This window comes from Rissa tridactyla, chromosome 1 (assembly GCF_028500815.1).
Source record: "Rissa tridactyla isolate bRisTri1 chromosome 1, bRisTri1.patW.cur.20221130, whole genome shotgun sequence".
NCBI classification, from domain to species: domain Eukaryota; kingdom Metazoa; phylum Chordata; class Aves; order Charadriiformes; family Laridae; genus Rissa; species Rissa tridactyla.
Genome location: NC_071466.1, coordinates 207414350 through 207434490, shown reverse-complemented (window position 1 = coordinate 207434490; position 20141 = coordinate 207414350). Strand labels below are relative to the sequence as shown.

The window sequence follows — 20141 nt, the reverse complement described above, 5'->3', positions numbered from 1 at the left end:
CTAGAACAGAATATGCTTGCAAAACAACTTCGGAAAAACTAACCCAGAACCCAAATACTGTTGTTTGGAAAATTCTAGTGGCTTTAATGGAGCTATGCTGCAGTTCACTTTCAAGACAGCTTGGGTAAAATTTCCAAAGCTATAAGAGCACAAATCTCACCAGAAGTGGAAAGTCTGCAACAATTAATAGCTCAATATCTCAGCAAAAGAGATGCACATGCAGCTCCCAGTCTCCTGAACTGCAAAAGACCTTCTGCAAGCTTGTGGTGAAACTCCTGGAGCAATCAGACTGAACTACAAATCTTAATTACTGCTCTAACGTTTCTTTTTTACTATTCTTTGCTCACTTTCTTTTAAAGTTTGAAATCGAGGAAATAATTCAATGGTAAAAAAAAAAAAAGAAAAAAAAAAAAAAAACATGAAGAAATCACTCTGACCGGGGCTGGATGTGACCCGGTTTCCTCCTCACCGCCACCCTGCCTCCTTCCCTCTCTTCAGTGACATCTACCGGCCTCTGCCGAAAGCTCCCCGTTCCCGCGGAATCCCTCCACCCGCCGCCGCTCCCCGGGACCCCCGCTCCCCCCGGGGAACCCGCTCCCCCGACACCCCCGCTCCGCGCCGCCTCCCCCCGGGCTCGGCCGCTGCCGTCGGGGCGCTCTCGGAGCCCCGGGACGGCCCGCACGGAGGGGCAGAAACTTTTCCCGGCGAGTTTCCCCTCCCTCCTCCAGCGAGCCCCGCGGGCGCGCAAACTGCGCGGATGAGCTGTGGAGGCTACCTGCCGCTGAACCCCCCTCGGGGAGAAGCCGGGAGGAAGAGCAGCGTTCCCCTAAAAAGCTTTTGACTGCACTGCGCCCCCATACCCAAGGCAGGCTGCGCGCCCGCGGAGCCCCGGTCCCCGCGCTGCCCGGGGCGGGCCGGGCGGCCGCCGCCGCGCTCGGCGGGGTGTGGCCTCGCCGTTATTTATGAGCTCCAGCCCCTATTTGCTCAGCTAATGATGTACCGGGGGCCGCCGTGCCTCGCCTCGGTAGCGCGGCGGCGGCGAGGGCAGGGCAGCGCCCGTCACTGGAAACCAGAGCCCGCAGCCTCCCCGCCCCGCCGCTGCCCATTCGCTCCTAGGTGCGGGGTTGAGGGCTGGGGACCAGCGCTCCCGGTGCCTTAGGAGTCCAGCTATAAGGATTATCTTACAAAAGGAGCCGGGAGTACCTTTGCAGCCAGCAGGAAGAGAGACTTTTCTTTATTCGTCTTTTTTTTTTTTTTAATTTTTTTTTTTATTTCCCCCTCCCCGCAGTGAGCCAGGTTTGGAATTAAAATGTTCTGGTAAAAGAAGTGGAGTCCATAAACTGGTAGAAACCAGATAGAAATCTGTATTACTGGTTCCTCCAATAGCTGGGTAAGCATAATTGAAAGTTCTCTTTCTTTGCTGTAATAGATGTGAAATGTGTTTGATGGTTGAATTTTCCTACTGTTCACAGATAGTTAAAGCAATATTTTCCAGATTAGCATAGTGTGTGTTTGGCGGGGTTTTCTTTTTCCCTTTATTTCTTTCTTTCCTTTCTTTTGCTGAATGATTTTCCTTACAGTATTTGAGGGTAGGACTCTGCCGGTAGCGGATGACACCTGCGCAGCACTTTACAGCAAGGCTATGTAATAACTTTCCAAAAGCAATACAGCATGCTGAAAGTGACCTCCGTGGCAGGAAAACTTCACCACTTCACTTTAGTAGCGGTTTGCTGGTTTGTTTACAGTTAGAACAGGGTACACGAGCAGAAATGTAGTTAGACGTTGCTTTTTGTCTGTCCTAAAAGATTCTTTAAAAGTACTTGCAAGGTTTTAGGTCTGTGGGTTGTCAGCAGAGATCATGTGCACAGGACATGCTGAATATAGTATCATGACTTACTGAGATAAATTCAGAACTGGGATATAAGCCCAAAGCAAGATTCAAACCTGCAGTGAGTTTGTGTTCAGTTACCAGGTATGTAAATCTCTGAAATTAAACCTGTTTCCATTAGGTAACTCACGTGTCAGACACCCTGAGGTACCTTTTTGTCACCATATGCATTTGTTATTTGTGTCTAACAGCTGGGTAGGAACCACGCAGCTCAGAATTTGAATCTTGTATTTGCCTGTCACTTCTGTGTTAACGGTGAAGATCTGCAATTTGAGCAATGAAATGTAGCAACGTTTCACTCCTGTAACTGATTGCACTAGAATTGGCAGGAGGCATGGGAGTGGGAGGGAAAGAATGCTGAAAGGATTTTTTTATTATTATTTCCTACAATATCATTTAAGGGAAGAGAGAAAGCCACACACTTGTTCCTCTTTGACTTTTTTATCTCTATTGAAAAGACAGCGTAGTGCTACTGCTGTAAAAAAACTAATCCCATTGCATCTGTTAAATCACATGTTCAGTACGATTGGCTATTTCTTTTGGCCTGACAAAGAAATTTTATCAGGATTTAATGGCATTTCTCTCTTTAGAAGAGGGGTAAGTTAAAGGATATCCCATGGGCTAGTCATAAGGTTTTAAATTTAAAGCCCACAGAGCAGAATTAATACTAGAATTTGTGCAGCCTGTTTAAAAATTATTCTTGGCAAAAACTCTGCAACTATCATTTTATTAGTTAACAGACCTTTGGAGATAATTTGGAACTGGGCCAGAGTGGATAGGTTTCTCCTGTAGACCGGATCTGTAGCCGGCAAATTTCTGACACTGGCGTTTTTGTCAGTTAGGAGAGTTGAAGCATTCCTTGATCTTCATGCATTTCTCAGTACTCCGGAGCAAATCGTGATGGAGAGTTTTGAGTGTGGGCTACAGAGCTGTGCGCTCGCTTGCGCGCTCTCCATCCCACCCCCAACTTAGGATGAAGTTCTCCTGCAGAGAGAAGCCTTTCGGAACGATTTACAGTGAGTGAATAGGGAATGACAGAGGTAGTAATGAGATAGGGGGCTTTTAACTGCTAAGTCACTGGTGTGGATCCAGCCCAAATTGGTGTTGACCTAAAGTCATCCCTGTCTGACAGCTGGTTCCTGCCATGCGGTGGTGGTTACAGCCGGTTCTTTTAGGACAGGTGTGAATCTCGGAGGGACCGACCGAACAAGCCTGTAGAAACATTGGCTTCCACTGGAGGGACTGTCGTGCTAGAGCAGAGCTGAGGTAAAGCAGCGTAAGATGATTGCACAGGCAACAAAACTCCTCATGAAATAAATGTATGGCCTTTCATGCTGTCTTCTAGCTGGAGGGGTTGTATCCTTCAAAGTGCTTCCAGTTACCATAAAATCAAATATATCACTTGATTAACCAGTAAGTGGTGTCTAGTAGAAGAGCTGTTGATGCCAAAAATTAAAAAAATACATATAAGCACGGGAGAAGAATGGGCCTAAAATGAGAGTGTGTTTTATTCTCACTGAGCTGAAGAACAAAGTTGTTATCATAGATGAAATGAAATTTGGACTTAAGAATTTTTTGAAGAGATGCAGTTTAGGAGCATAGCAGATACACAATATTCAGCTTTTAATGTCTGATGGGTTTTATGGGTCTGGTCCGAAGACCATTGGAATGGATAGGAAAGTGCCCCTGACTCCAGTGAGCTCAAGTCCTTCCTGAGCTAAGGAAAGATGCAGATTTATTTTGGGGTGTTTTCTGATTCTCGGAGGAGCTCAGTCTTCTCAGCAGCTAAACTGAACGTAGATTCAGCAGATGCGCAGGGTGGCAGCAGAAGTATCAAGTGTAACGCACTGTCTGACACTGGGGATTCTTACTGCTCTGTAGAGGTCTATGAGAGCGGGGAAGTATCCCGAAAGGGCCTAGCCCAAAAAGCAAATGTTGACTAATAGTTTCAAGCATGTAGAAATACTTTTGGTTTCAATGGTTTTGAAATTAGTGACACACACAGTCAGGATTTCATCTGAAAAGAAGATGTAGAGGGCTATTAGAGTACTCAACTTACTGAAACTTAATGCTTGTTTCCAAGCACCTTTGACTTCAAGTGTGTTAAGAGAAAAAAGGAAAAAAACAACAACCAAACAACTGAACCCTGTTGTCATGTCCGTCTCCGCACCCCCTCCCCCCCCAAAACATGGGAGAGATCAAATATGATGTAAACTAAGGAGAGAAGTCTAAAAATATCCGCCAGCTTTTTATTCATGAAACTTTATCTCCTGTCCTTGCTTTGCTCTGCCTTGACATTTAGTGTAATTATTTTTCCAGCAGGTGGAATTGTCCTTATTTAAATAAACTGAACCTAATGCTGTAGTCCGCCTTAGCCAAAGCTCAGGCTCTGCTGGTTCGTACTAACAGGCAGAGAGCTCCTTTTGTGCCAGCACAGAAGACTGCTGGAGAAAACCATTTTCCGATGTACAAAGAAAAACCAGAAGTGCCGTACCTCCTTCACATTATCATCTATTATGGCTTCCGCTGGAAGAGCTTTCTAACACAGATCTTTCTGTAGTGTTGTTTGTGCTCCACGGAATTGTATAACAACAGTAATGCGATATCTCTGTCTTTCAGGTTTCATTTCTTGGATATTAAGTTGGAAATCTGAAGAGATGGCATTTCTTGCGCTGCACGTGTTGATTGGGATATTTATTTACTTTAGCAGTGTAAAAGGATCTTCCCAGCCCCAAGCAAGGGTGTTTCTAACATTCAATGGTAAGAAAAAAGATAAACATTCTTAAGCAAATGTTATGATTGAACATTTTCTCTTTAAATTCAATAACTGGGTAGAAATTGGTTTGTGTTGCTGGGGTACCTGTCAGCCTAAATTTGATTTTTACATGAAGTTCATTGCTACTGTAGTTACAGGTACATAATTAATAATATCTTCTATTTATGTTGAGAGTTATTATGGCTTACTAACAACTAAAGGTTTTCTTTCTTCACCGTAGTTTTGGTTGAGAAAGATGTATGCACATGGCACGTAGTGGAAGTTATTCATGATTTGAGTTGCTTTCATTTGATGCCCAACTGAGACACTTTATACTCTGAAAATCAGGCTGCCTGAAGGTTTACCAGGATAGTTAGCAAGGCAAGGAGTCCTTTGACAAAATATCTTTCCTTGTGCACTTTGTACAATGTGTCGGGTGTACAGAGTGTGTAGCAGTCACTGATGTCTGCATACTGTAAACAAGGATTCCAAATTATTACTTTCAAAAGAAAGGTGCTTTTACTTCTGCAGTGATGAGCAGTACCTTATTGCTGCAATTACCCCAGTACTACTTTAATAGTAAGGTAGCTTATTCTTCTAGTATTGCTCCCTGTCTTAAATACGGATTTTAGCCACCGCTTCAGAATATGTATTCTTTGGGCTTACCAGTTCTGTTAAATTTGAGCAGAAATTCTCCATTTCTCTATGTAGGGTTTTCTTCAGTTCTCTGCCTTTCCTGCGATTGTCTTTGAGGCATGAGGGCTCGCCACTCCCCACACTGATGTGTCTGCTTTAGGATGGCTTGTGTGGTTCGCAACTGCCATGTCCCGTCATGGGAGTATTCTGGGTGCTCTGAATAGTCTTTAAAAAAAAATCGCTTTAAAGACAATAGCTAGTAAGTATCTCAAACTGCTATTTGCAGCCATGACCATAACTATGTACTCTGAGAGACATCCAGAGGGAGATGTGCCAAGTTAGACCATCTACAAATATCAAAAGGTAGAACGATTACAAGGCACTGTATGTTGTGGAGTGTAGGGCCCTAAACTTATGAACGTGATACTCAATAGGTGTAAATTGGCTGGGTTCCAGTAAAAGCAATAGTAGAAATGGCATTCCAAGAGGGAACTGCCAAATGAAGAAGTAGGTGGGAATTTCTTTTCCTTGCTTAAGTAACACTGACTTAATGTAAATGGTACTGATTTTACACAACTCAGTGCAGAAGGGAGTTTGGCTGTGGTTGTCTGTTACATCTGCAGCTTTGTCACGTGAAACAGGCTGACTCAGATTTCCACATTGTGTCCACAGTGGCCTTGAAAGTCATCTAGGCTTCCCCTGATCTCTGGTATGGGCATGAAGTAGGAAGTGTTGAGGTTTCGCGGTATTCAACCTTGTGAATGGGAAAAAGTTATAATAAGGGGCAAATGGTTTTAACCTGGGCTGAACAGATTTGTGGTTTGTTCCTTAGCTCATCACAGGTGTCCTGCAAGTCTGAAAGGCAGAACCACCTATAGAGCAAAAACACCCAAACCTAGGGATTTAGAAAAAAATAATGGCTGAGTGAATTGAAACCTCAGCTTCTCCATCCCTACCTGAAAGGAGCTTCATACAACAGCCCCTTCCTCTGGTGAGATTCTCGGAGCCCCAAGTGCTCTGGCACCCCACGCCAGCCCTGTGGACACAGCCTCAGCTCTCCAGTTCCTGACTGTAACCCTGCTGGGCTGCCTCGATTGCAGCTCGCTTCCGCAATATCATGTATGGTACTCGCACGTCTTGTGTCCTCTCCTTGATGTTCAAAGTGATGCTTTGAATGGATAAAGCACTGGAGGGGGCTGCCCTGAGAGGTTGCGGAGTCTCCTTCTCTGGAGATATTCAAAACCGGCCTGGACACGTTCCTGCCCAGCCTGCTCTGGGTGACCCTGCTTTGGCAGGGGGTTGGACTAGATGATCTCTGAAGGTCCCTTCCAACCCCTACAATTCTGTGATTCTGTGAAAACATAGAGTGTCTAACCTCAGTGAAAGTTAAGGAGAAGTAAGTGTCATCATTGCAATACTATCTGATTCTCTTAAAATGGACATTTTACTTTTTCTAATACTTATCTTGACATTCAACCTTTAAAAAAAAAAAAAGTTGAATTTTAAAGTCTTTGATTTTTAATGGATCTTTTGAAGTCATAAAAGTAAGAAATTATACATTTTTATAATATGACAAGTAAGGCCTGAAATAAAGGGCTGTGCTTTTCATACAATATAAGCCTGGTAATTTTATTTTTAAGCCGAATTTCCAGATGGCAAGAAACAGCTTTCATTATGTGAAAAGAGTTTGCAGGTTGTTGTGTATAACAAGGTAATTGCCCCACCTGTAGTACTAATGTCTGTTCTAGAAATCTTAATTTATTTACATGGATACTCATATAAGAGAAAAAGGTGAAACTTTGTATTGTCCTCTTGCCAAGTGTGATAACGTACTCTTTCTGCATGAGTTGCTTCATAGCTTACTGTTTTTTAAATAATGTAGGAATATCAAGTTATTGGCTGTCTCCATGCCCTGAGAAGTTGTCAGTTTTTATGGGGAATTGTCACTCTTTTCAAGCGCATAATTTGAAAATAAAACTATAATTAGGACTCCTTATGGTTTAAATGACATTACACAATAAATACAAGTCATTCAAGCTTAGGATACTTACATGATATTTTTCAAGTTCTGAATTGGGTTTGGCTTGGTGTCTATAATTACATTGCATAAGTTTTGGGGGTAGAATGTATACAGGAGGAGAAAATGAGTGATGCTTTTCAAAGCTAACCTGCTCCTTCAGGACCAAGTCAATTGAGCTTATTCACATCGCAGCATTTCTCATGGGAAAATCCAGCAAGTATCTTGACCTATTCTGTTGTTCATCAGGAAAGATAAAAATGCGAATCGTTTGAATCACTGGCTGCTTTTCTCTTTGCCATCTACTTCATTAAGAATCAAATGTAATTAAAAAGTAAGCCTGGGTAATACCTCAAGAGCCTGATAATAGGGATTTTGCAATTAACTTCAATGGATGAAGGACTGCAACCCTAATTTCTATTTTTGAAATCAAAAGCCTGGCCCCTTGTCTAATTAAAATGTAGTTTGTGACTTAGCTGAGGTTGTTAAATGTGCGTCTGACGTGAGTGTGGAACTTACTGCTGTCTGCACCCTGAGTGTCTTGAAAATTGCAGTGCCGTATAGAACCCTGAGGCCTGATTTCTATCGCTTTGTACCTTGTATAGACATTTACTTGGATGAAAGAAAAGGCCAGGCTGGAGCTGAACTGCATGCTTTGCACAGGTATATGTGGTTATCCATGGCACTGGGTCTAGGGAGAATCAGGAAAAAGGGTTCTCAGTTTGCTTGCAGTGATTTATCATAACCTAGTCGTCCTGTTCAACTGTGATGGCTCGGACCATCGGTATTTGTACAACATCTGCACTTGAAGAGCCACTGCAGTTGAAGAAAGAAAGATGGCTCCAGCTTTTTCTGATTCTGGAATTGGAAAGATGTGGAGCCCGTGATGCAGTAGCTGCAGTAGTGTTGGGGAATCAGCTGCTGTGTTACCATGGAGCACACAAAAGCCAAGGAACTTGGGATGGGGGAAGCAAAGGACTCAACACATCTCCCTAAACCATTAGTATACCATCCCCCCTCCTCTTACCTCTTCTGGCTCCTTGTCCCCGGAATAGATCTTCCTTAATCTACTTAAATCACTCATCATAATTTAAAGCACCATAGTTTATTTTCTCCCTGTAGCAAAAGACTTACCTTATCTGTTTATGAACTATCAAGTATAGTGCCTGCTGTTTCTCAAGCTACATGCATTCCTCCTTGTTACTGCACGTTCCTCAACAGATAATTGGGAGCTGTATCCTTCAGTCTTTACAGGGGCAAAACATTTCTCAAATCAGTGGGAGTATTATCAAAATAAGAAAGGAGTTGTTATACTCCAGGGTAGCGTCAGATCTGACTTTAATTTAATTCCAATTCACATTTTGGGTTTTATTGCAACCCTAAAATGTTGGGCCATACCATTTTAATATCAGATTCTGACTCAGTCAAAGCAGTTCAAGCACTTATTTTTGAAATTGTGCTCAAACAAATCTTCTTTGAACTTTGCATTTATGTGGAGATGCACAACCAAGTGATAATTTCCACAATTTACTGGGAACATTTCATGCATTCCTACCTAAAATGTCTGGTCAAGCAGATATTTCCCATGCAGATTCTCCCATTGTCTCCAGTGAAAATTCCATATGAGAAGTGGATCACGGCTAATTTGCAGACGGTTTTGTTCCTCTTTTTGTCATAAAATTACTAGAACACGTAAAGCACTTTTAAGAAAGTATCAGTCAGCTTCATTAATGACAATTAAAAAGCATAAAATGTCACCAGAGCAACAGCAGCACTTATTCAACTGTCAACATATTTTAAAAGATTTAATGCAACCCCTGTGGTTACCCTCAAGGAAAAAGAAAGGAACTGAGAACCATTTTCTTTGAGCTCTTGAGCAACAGCAGTACAACTTGTTTTTAAACAATCCCTCATTGTAATGTTAATGTTACCACAGTTAATAAAAAGTTCATTTATTATTTGGGGGACTTTGTGCTGATGACAGTCTGGTAGGCAACGGTTTATGCTCAAACAGTTGATTGGGTCTTTGGTGGTGTCCATGGAATGAAAGCTACTTGCAAAATGAAGTAGAGGTAAAGCATTTAAAAAAAAAAAAAAAAAAAAAAAGAGAAAATAAAAAGAGAGATTATATGCAAAACTCATACAGAAATCTTGTGTGTGTTTATATAGTTGCATAATTTTCACAAATTGTGGGTCAGATTTTCTCAAAAGTAACTGATTTGTGGCTTTCGCAGCTTCATGGATCTTAAATAACATTTATAAAGTGTTGAACACCAACCATGTGATAATTCTTCCCCTTAAATTGTCTCGCACTGGAGATCTAAAAACTTCTGAATACTGTCAACTAAAAATAAAATTTCTTATCTTTAGTAGTGAAGTTAGTATTTTTACATTTAACAACCAATTGACAACTTTGTTCTTAAAGACAAATACCTAACTTACAAATTGAAGTCTTTGGGGGGGGTCATTTTTAGACTTTATCCTTTCTTTATATGGATTTTTTTCTTGTTTTGTCTTTTTTTTTCTCTGTTAAAATAAACAGAGAACATAATGCAATAAAACTTACTTCTGTAGAAACTGAATTAAGGAAGCATTATGTAAAAAAACCTCAGTATTCTTTCTAGAATTCCCTGGGGAGAGGTCCCACATGCCAAATGACATTGAATCTGCTTATTTTCACACTCACTCTTGTTCAGTGTCAGTGTCACTGACTTGCCTTCACTGTCCTTATTGTTGGCATGAGCGTACAGGAGAGTAGAATTTTGTATATTGTTTCTGGTTAGATTATGCCACGTGCTGTGACTTCAGTTATGAAAACGACCATGCAATAAAGCTGAAGTCACAGGCGATGTTTGGTCCAGTTCTTCACGTGTTCTCTGAAGTTATTACAAGAGGTACCCTTGTAGGAAAGCACAAATAAGTACATGGTCTTCAAGGTATTATAAGGCACCAAAATTAAGGGAAAAGCTTATAAATTTAATCCTACTCTTGGATGAAGAACTCATCCAAATTTTACAAAGTTTGAGAAGACTCAAGTTTCTTGCACAATAAAAAGTAGATCTGTTATCTAAGAGATGACTTCAGTCTCTTTCTGTTCTACAACTCAGGCAATTTGACCTGTATGTGAACCATGTCTTTTTATTATTATTATTTTGTTATGGAAAAATCAAAATTTATCTTAGAACATTTTGACAGTTTCGACACATCTTAGCTCTCTCTACTTGTCGTAGAAGAAAGCAGCTTATCTTGGCCAATACCACTGCTCTCTCATCACAATTCTCCCTTGTGTTGCCTGTCCAAGGCAAATGCTGAAGTCTCTACATAGGCAGTTAGATTGCCATTATTGTGCAACACATCTTTTATGTTCAAAAAAAAATGCAATGAGAGAGAAATGTCACAGGCATGTCTAAAACCCTATCTTTTTCAGGACTGTTTGAGTACCAGTAACAAGAGCTCCTCTGTGAGCCGTTTCCATGCTGGATGAGTTCACAGTGCACTTTGATATGTGGTGCTGCACAAGCCTTTTTGTGTATCAGATGTAATTAGTGACGTGACTCACAATAATTACTCATTTTATTGAACTGCGTTGACTGAGATCCTGCCATGAATAAATACATAGACCGAGACCTTATCCTGTCATTTGAACCGGCTGTTTCCTCAACATATGTATTTTGTTCTTTTTGGTGCTGACTTTTCAGTCTTCTCAATAACTCTCCTTAATAAAAAGAGTAGGCACTCTTTCTCAAGGAAAGGCCTTTGTCACAGGGACACAGTTTGCTGATTCGCAGCATGCCTTCTCATCTCATCTTACATTCAGATGGCAATGGCTGGAGCAGACACCAGGTTAAAAGGAGGCTGTGTGTTTTCCCATATTCATCTGATTACAGAGTTAGGGTCTCGGGGATGCAACTGAGGAGTGAAAAATATTCCATTACCTGTGTGAATCGGTGTGATGTTGGATATTCTGTCTTACTGTGAAGCGTGCAAATCAAGATAAATGCGTATTTCCAGTAATGGAATGAATGATGGTGATTAATGGAGGGTTTACACCATCTGTCCTTCCTTCCTTCCCTTCATTCCTCCATCCTTATTCAATGCAAACTTGGTACAATTGCATTTGCATCATTACTTCACCCACCATTGATAAGGCTTCTTCCTGGAAGCAGAAATCCTGATGACCGGTTTAGTGAAGCTAAGACTCTGGTATCACAGTGGAAGGAAGATAAGGTGTGATAGCTTTGCCTCTCCCTTGAAGCCACTCTGGAGCTGGGACCATAATGCCCTTTAGATAATTTAGTTTTTCTTCTTATCCTTGTGAATATAAGCTAACATCTCTCCTTGAAGAAAAGTCTCTTGCTTCTTGTGTGGACAAGGTGGAGGCTATGTTTCCTGTCCCTTTGTTCAGCAGCTACTATTTGGGATTTTAAGCGTAAAGAGGGTAGATTTAGATTAGATATCAGGAAGAAATTCTTTACTCTGAGGGTGGTGAGGCACTGGAACAAGTTGCCCAGAGAAACTGTGGATGTCCCTTGCCTGGAGGTGTTCAAGGCCAGGCTGGATGAGGCTTTGAGCAGCCTGGTCTAGTGGGAGGTGTCCCTGCCCATGGCAGGGGGGTTGGAACCAGATGATCTTCAAGGTCCCTTCCAACCCAAACCATTCTATCATTCTATACTCCCAACTGCTACTCTCACCCAGCAAGTCATTTATGCAAAAGTGAACACCACAAAGGCTCCTCGATTACCACACTTAATGCCCCAGATTATAGCTAGATTATTTTCAGAAGCACGGTATAACTATTTTTAACTAATGATCTTAAAATAATTGTTTTATATCCAAGACAGTGATACAATCAGGAGACAACATTTTGAAGAAATGTCCTGCTACCATCTTACCTACAAGAAACTGTAGCCCATGGTATTTCATCATTATCTGAAAAAACCTTTTTTCTCTGGAACCCTCTATCAAACCATCTTGATAGAAAAATCTCTGGAACGGCATTTCACCAGTACGCAACTCCCACGAGTTCAATCAGGGAGTGCCAAGAAATGCAGGATCTGTGTGTCTGTTGGGGAGAGAAAGTGAATTTCAGACCTGGTGTGTGAACGCCCTCAAATCACCATGAGCTTAGAGTCTGGTCTATGAAAACCTTTCAGGGATGAGCTCTTCATTTTTAACTTGGCCAATTCTTAATTTGGCCACCATCTCGGAAGTGTGATAGGATATTTTTAATGCCATAGGTAATCCTGGGGAAGGAAGAATGGTTTTGGGTTTGAATTTTTTTTTATTTTTATTTGGGGGCTGTAAGTAAATGCTTCATATAAAACACACCCTATTTTTATGAGAAGTTTTTACTTCTAGTACAAATTTCAAGTGCAAATATGAATTTTGTGAAATGCAACATTTAGAAATAGTTTGGAATGAATACCCAGACTTTTGAACTGTTCTGCTTAATCTTACTGCTCTGGGATAAATGATTGCCTCACCAAAATTATCTTCTAGAATGTGGATGAGGAGACATCACAATCACCCCAGAATGCCAAGTTGCTTAATGGAAAAAAATGTGCCTTGGCAGTTGATTTTATTTTTAAAAAAAACAAACTCAAACCAACAAAATTAAGGCAAAGCCAAATTCTTCATCACTTTCAGCCATTAAGAGAGTCAGACTGGTATTCTGAAATGAAGAAAAAGGGCTTTGCTTTAGACTTATGCAGTAAATTCGTGACGTATTAAAGTTCACTTTCAACTATCTATTGTCTCAACTATTGTCTCCTTTTAGTATTTCCTTTGCAATTTCATAGTTCCTATATTGCTTTGCAAATGCAACTGAAAAAAACAAGATCCTGTAAATCCTTCCCTGAGAGCAATAGGCTTTCTCAGTCACCTGTTTTTCTTATCATTTGTTGTAGTTTCTTAGAATTCTTTTCTTTTGCTTAATACCATTTCCCTTTCTTAATGAAAAATACATTTGCTTCTAAAAGTTTCAAGTTATGCAGAATAAATCAGTTTCTGTCAGCTCAGAATCAATTAAATTGGCAAATATTTGGCTGCTTTTAACATCTGTATAAATCAGGCTATATCTTTCAGTCTCCCAGCTTAAAGGAGCTGCAGAGTTAGATTTACAGGGATAAGGGAAATATGTGAGACAAGTGTCTGATTGCTCATTCAGTTCAATGGCTGGGAATGACAAGGTTCGCTTTCTTTCCTTCTCATGTAACAGACCAAGAATGCAAAGTTTTGAACAGCAGAAGGAGAAGATAAATATCATAGTATACATGCAGACAAAAATGAATAGTGTAACGGGAATCAAAGAGGGAAAGACAGTAGGATAGATGTATTCACAATCCTGCAGTAAACTATTTTTAATGCAAAAAAGCATACGTATTCAAAACATTGTAACATACATATAGCAATATGTACACCTGTGTTTTCTGCTTCTTGGTCCCAAAGATTTTACTAGGTGTGAACCTAAAACTGATACATAAATTCCTTGAAAACAAATGCTGATCTCGGAAGACAAGAAGAGAGGAGTTCCCTTATCCTCTACTGAGCCACAACCAGCCGGGGAATGAAAGACGGTGTTTTCCTTGGGTAAACTTTTGTGGCCTTTCTGGTGCGTTTCAGTGGCACAGGATAGTTCATAACACATTTATTTTCTACGGTTCTTAGAAATTCCTCCTTGTCTGAAATAACCAGTCTGCATGCCTGTCATTGCAGTTTTCCGAGACAGTCTCCGTGTTAATATGTTGAGTGCTCTTAGAAGGCACAATATCAAATTAGCATACAAAAATGAGAGCACTTACATCTTCAGAATGACACTTTCTGGTTTTTTAATATCAACCAATTAAGATGTTTTTTTTTTTTCCAAGGAGAGGCTTGGCATTATTTCAAAAAATTTACTTTTTGAAGCCTGAAAAGGATTTAGTTGGCATGGAGAGCTGATCCTGGGCTTAGACTTTTCGATGCCTTCAACGTGAACACAGCTGGAATTTTTTAAGCTGATTCGGCTAAAAACCCACTTCCTGCCACTTTTGAAAATAATGCACCATCGTTTTATTTTTTTTTTTTCCTAAAGCAGACAAACCTACAGCAAAGACAAAAGAGTTTAAAGCCCTCATGAGGTATTGTGGTTTGCGTTAGGGAAATAAAGCCGTGCATACATGGCTATAAAATATGAAAATTAATATGCCTGTAAAGCCATTACCTCTAATTTAATAATTTATCATCTTTGTAGCTTTGATAAGTCATTTGTTTCTCCAGTAGAAACCTTGTTTTCTTACAGATACTTGCAAACGTAAGACTTTCTCAAACATAATTTTCAAAAGTAGAGTAGGAGAAGAATCAAATTTCAGTGATTTTTATTTCAGTGATTTTTATTTCACTGGATGATTCTTCAAACTCCCTCTCTACTATTACCTGATCTCAGGTAAATCTGTTCTTAAGCTCACACGGGCAGCTGAAAAAGTCTGTTCCCGAAGTGTCAAAGCTGCATGAAATTGCAAAAATAATTTGAAACTTTCAGATGTGGTCAGGTATACCACTATCTGCACTAACAGTGTTCAGGAAGTGAAGCAAGGAGAAGACTTTCTACCTTGGCCAGCATGGTTTGGCCCACCAGCCAAAACAGGCTTTTCTCTGGTCCCGTCTTTTCTTCCGAGGCATGGGAGAATCTTTGCTTGCACGGTTTGTGCTTCCTTGGCTGATGAATTCTTCCTCCCGCCCCAGCAGCCTGACGATGAGCAGCAAGTTCATGAAGCACTAGCGTGGTGCTTGCAGGAGCGGAGGGACGTGAGTCTTGCTGCATTTGTGTGTATATATGTGACCCGACTAGTTAAAGCTGCTGCTGTGTCCGCTTCAGTAAAAGCAGGCACTGAGGGAGAGGGGCAAGTACAGGAATTCAGCATCTCCCCGGCAGCTGGGGAGAGCAGACCACCCTGATGCAGGAGCTCTGAAGAGGGTTTTATAGGGGAAGGTTGTGCCAGCTGAATCAATACTGGGGCAGGTTTCGTACCTACCGTGGTAATTCACATAGATGTGTCTGGGGGGGGGTGGTGATCTAATAGAATTAAATATATTTATTTAAAAAAAAAATAACAAACAGCCTTTCTTGAGTTGGATTTGTTTGCAGATACAGGAATCTGCCACAGATGATGACTTAATTTCCATTTGTTGTTTCAAAAAAAGATACATTTCATTCCAGATTCTCAGGGTGTCATTGCCAAAGAACTTTCCCTCATACGAGCACTCCAGATACATCCAACAGTGCTGTACAGTGATGAGATCCCTCTCCATTATTATTATATTCTTGCTTATATTGAGTGGGTTTTACTTGGTATTGGTATGTTGGTTTTTGGTCTTGGTCTTGGTACTGGTATTGGTATTGCAGTCAGGCATTGAATGCTGGTTTTGAGACAGCCTGTCCTTTTTGTATATTCAGTTCCTCTCTTATCATGCCCTCAAAGAGGTGAAAGAAGTCCGTCTGGACTTGTCCAACAGGCAGGCAGCTGAGTTTTCTTCTTTTCAGTCTGTGGTGACTGTGAAGGACCTTTCCTTTAAGGTTATTCTCTTTCTACAGATGAGGGGACAATGGCATCAGGAGAGCTTTACGGCTGTTGAAAGCTTCCCTAGCCAGCTGGAGAAAACTCCCTTTCAGATCAGGTTGGAAGTGAGAGAAAACATCTAACATCTAAGATCAACTAAACTTGAGATTGTGTGTAACATCAATAAACCGCAGCACTCTGAATAAACAAGGTGTCCACTCACTGTTTACCGTTCCCTTTGCTTATTTTTCCAGCCCTGTGTCTGTGATAGCCCCAACCTGTTTGCTGAGCAGCTGAAAATGACTTTTGTTCAAAGCGGGACTAATTTCTGGTTGATAGGTACGAGTCCTACGTGGAAATGTGAGAGAGAGAAATACCAGACTGTAGGACATGTTTTCTCTAAAAGGCCCTTTCAAGAAAGCAACTACTCTGTGGAGAGCGAGGGGGTGACATAGCAGTCGCCAAGAGGTGAAAGGGTCTCGTGGAGGTTACTCATAGGCACAAGGAGTTGGGAAGAACTCACTCCACCCCAGTTCACATTGTGTGAGAACAGCCAGCCATAGGATCAGCTCGAGAGGAAATCTACAGGTCTTTGAAGGTGAATTCAGGTCTGGTACCAGTTTTTCTCATGTTGAAGAAAGTACGCATGTATATGCTCTTTTAAGCTCAGATTGGCAGCAAAATATTAGTTTTCTGCACAGGAGTTGAGCATGGTTCTGACATTTTATGTCATCTATAAGTTTTCTGCAATCATGCCAATTTATTTGTTTAGAGTTGTGGAGAGGAGAGATCAGGGAAAGAGATTGCTGTGCTCAGTTTCGGGCCCTCCCGGCATAAGAGGTGCTGGTGAAATGGAAGCAGCCCAGTGAGGTGCTAAGCAACTCGGCTGTTACGGGTGCTGGAGCACATGGAGGACATTACATGACACAGGTAAGCTTTTTCAGCCTGGAGAAGAGAAGGCTGAGGGGCATCTCGTGGCTGTCTTCAACTCTCTGATGGGGAGAGCATAGAGAGGACAGAGCCAGACTCTTCTCAGAGGTGCACAATGACAGGGCAAAAGGCAAAAGTCTCAAGTTTTAGCAAAAGAAATTCTGTTTAGATGGTAGGACAATTTTTCTTTCTTTTTCCTTTTTTTTTTCCCTACCATGAGCATACTGAGATGTTGAAACAGGTTGTACGGGGAGGCCATGGACTCTCCATCACTCCAGGTATTCCAAACTCAGCTAGACGAAGTCCTGTGCAAACCCATCTCACTTCAGTAGCTGGCCCTGTTTTGAGCAGGATTTTGGCCGACATAACCTTCAGATGTCTTTTCCAACCTGCATGCTTTGTGGTTCTGTGATTTTATCAGGGATCAGCAGGTGTGAGTATTAAGATGTTGGTATCTATTTTGGCAATGTTTCCAGCACAGCTTATCTACTAAAGCAGTTCTGAAGAAGTAAGTTAGCTTTTCTCAAAAAGGTCAGAAATCTGACCCAAATGACCTGGCAGCCTGTGTCCACAATGGAAGCTGTAAACACTCAACATCAAGATTTTTTATTTAAGATGGCTACTGCAAATTATTGTGACTAAAGTGTGGGTTTCCAAGTTTGGAACCTTGCATGTTGTGTAAATTGTTTTCTTACAGTTTAATACAATAGATTTCCCTGGTGTGGAAGGGAAAAACATGGATCTGTCTGTAGCTGCACAGTAAAATATAAAAATTCCTCTTCTAAAGAATGGCAGAAATCCTAGATATGCAGCATTACATGAAATGATATGAAAACAACGTCAGATGATTCTACCTGTATTTTCTGTGTATAATCACCTTCGTTCTTTTGTTTAAGAAAAAGAGATGCCTTCTTGTTGTAAAAGTGAGCTCATTCATAATGTGATGAGTAAATCACCACAAGTAATGATGGAGCGTGCAGAATGTAACTAAATTTACAGATGCATAATTTATTTATTTATTTTTAAATTCTATTGAACTCCTTTAATACCAAATTAAAATTAAGGTTAAATTAAATATGTCGAATTTATGGCCAAATTTCAGAGTATACATCTGGTCTCAGACCAGATCTTAGGCCTTTACTTACTGTGACATCTGGTTCTAGTTTATTTTCAAAGTTTGTATCTGTACGTGTGTATAATGTTACATACAACAGATAAAGCAGACTTCTACAGTACATACTGTGTGGAGGTATATGTATCTACTTCTGGGCAAGTTCTATGTTACTTGATGTATGGCAGATGTATAGCAAAAAAATATTTGCAAAAATTACATTAAAATGGCAAAGTCCAGAGTAAAAAAATTAAACTACCTGGCCACATCCTGTTTCATATGCATATCATCCTAGATTTGACCAAGCAATGGTATTTTCTTTCTTTTCAGTGGCTGATTTTGCAAGCTTGAGCTCTGTTCTTTGATGATAAATGTGAACAGACACACACACACACATGCAAAACCACCATACAAAAAAGCAGTCATATGTGTGCTTCTGAGCTCATTCTTTCAGTCATGTAATTGATACTGTATTATTTTGAATATTTGAAAAAGTCATTAGAAGTGTATTGATTGTTACACTGTACAGATTTAGGGAAACTTTCCTTCACCTCTCTGAAAGGCTGTAATAGTCTCTTACTGACATACCTTGACAAAAACACTGTATTTTTCCTGTCTTCCATAGAATCATAGCGTCATGCGGGTCGTAAGGGACCTCCAGCCAACATCCATCCTGCTCTAAGCAGGTCTGATTAGATCAGGTGCCTCTGAGACATGTCCATGTCAGTCTAGAATAGCTCCAAGGGTGGAAATCCCACCCTTTAATGCCAATGTTCCAGTAGCCTTCTGGTAGGTCATGGTACACAGCAATAAGTTTTCCCCTTTTCCTTTGTGTCTTAAAACTGAACAAACCCGGGTCTCTCATCTCTCCCTGTATGCCATGTGCTTCAGAAACTTTATTTGTTCTTTGGCTTGTTTTTAGTCTTGGAAAGCGATTCTTCCATTCTAATGGTGAACTGCTCACTTCTGTAACTGCTCACCATCTCTTCACCCATTTCCAGGCACATCTTCACATATAATATGAACAGAGTCTGATTCTGTTCGTATTACAACAGTTCATCATTCAGCCACTTCAAAACTGAGTAAGATCAGAATCAGGACCATGTATCTGTCTGTGGATGTACTTAATGACTATGAAGTTGTTTTGGTGTTCAGCTGGGGAAGAAAAAGGAGGATTTCGTTGGCTCCAGTTAGGCTAGAGTCAGCTACTGAGGTTTTTTTCTGGAGAGTGTGAACAAATGTGAATGTTGTATCCTGTGGCAGGTGTTGAGTATTTCTTGAGGCTGGATATCATGAGGAACTCACCTGCAGCCATTTTTAGAGAAGTTTCTCTATAACTTTCTGAAGATATGTTTTGATTTCTGCTCATAACTTAATTAATATAAGCAGTTTAAAAGGAAAAACCTGTGTATCCGTTACCAGTTCCCTATTAATTTACATTTTGGGCATTAATTCTTGTCGGGGGGGAAGCCAAAGCATTGTGTCATTTTTGTAATACCAAAATAGGAGCAAAATAGCTTGTATATGAATAATAAAATAGAAAAGATCTCAATTCACTGCTTTAGACTCTGCATTGTGCAGACAAATTTCATTCTCTGTGTGGTAAAGGATAGGTGGATTTTGTCTATAAAGAGGTATGCATTTTCATTTGATCTGCCTTAATCCCGAGGATATGGGTTCAGATCCCAGAGCCATTGAAAATATTAGCTTGATGCTTCCATCAGCCTTCAAAAGCTCTGTGATTGAAGGCTCTCAGCAGCTGTTATCTGCTATAATAAATGCCAATGATAAAAAAGACTAGACGAGATGAAGATATTTTTTTGAAGAACAAATAAAACTATTTTCTTTCTAAATTAAGGTAGGGGGAAAAAAAAATCCTTTGATGATTTCTTTCTTGGTAGAAAATGCCAACAAGATTGTTCTTGGATAAAGCAATTGTTCTTTTCCACAAATATTGCCTAGGATTTGGGGGTCACAGTTCACAGCAAACCATGCGGCCTCTGTTTGCCCAGCTGCCACACCTTCTCTGCCTTCTCTCCTCCTGCACGTGAAAAAAGAGGCTGAAAGCAAGGTAAAGGGAAGAACAGACTTAGTGCCGCTCTGCTTGTAGACCGTAATTAATGTAAATGGTGTTACAGGATTAAGACTTTTTACTTCCGTGTACATATCCCACCCAACAGGAATTCTACCCTAGTATTTAGCGCAGGGGAGAGGGCATGGTCTCTCGGTGTGGTTTTGGCTGGCTGGCAGCATGCAACGGTGATGCA

The 20141-nt window shown here is 40.8% G+C and overlaps 1 protein-coding gene across 1 annotated transcript in view; it reads left to right on the top strand.

The window, feature by feature from the left end:
* The first annotated feature begins 1005 nt into the window (after nucleotides 1-1005).
* SEMA3C (semaphorin 3C) overlaps nucleotides 1006-20141 on the top strand; it is a 125178-nt gene continuing 106042 nt past the window's right edge. The window contains exons 1-2 of the mRNA XM_054215828.1: nucleotides 1006-1390; nucleotides 4508-4648. Coding sequence (XP_054071803.1) covers nucleotides 4546-4648 — 103 coding nt within the window. The 5' untranslated portion in view covers nucleotides 1006-1390; nucleotides 4508-4545. The remainder of the gene's footprint in view (nucleotides 1391-4507; nucleotides 4649-20141) is intronic.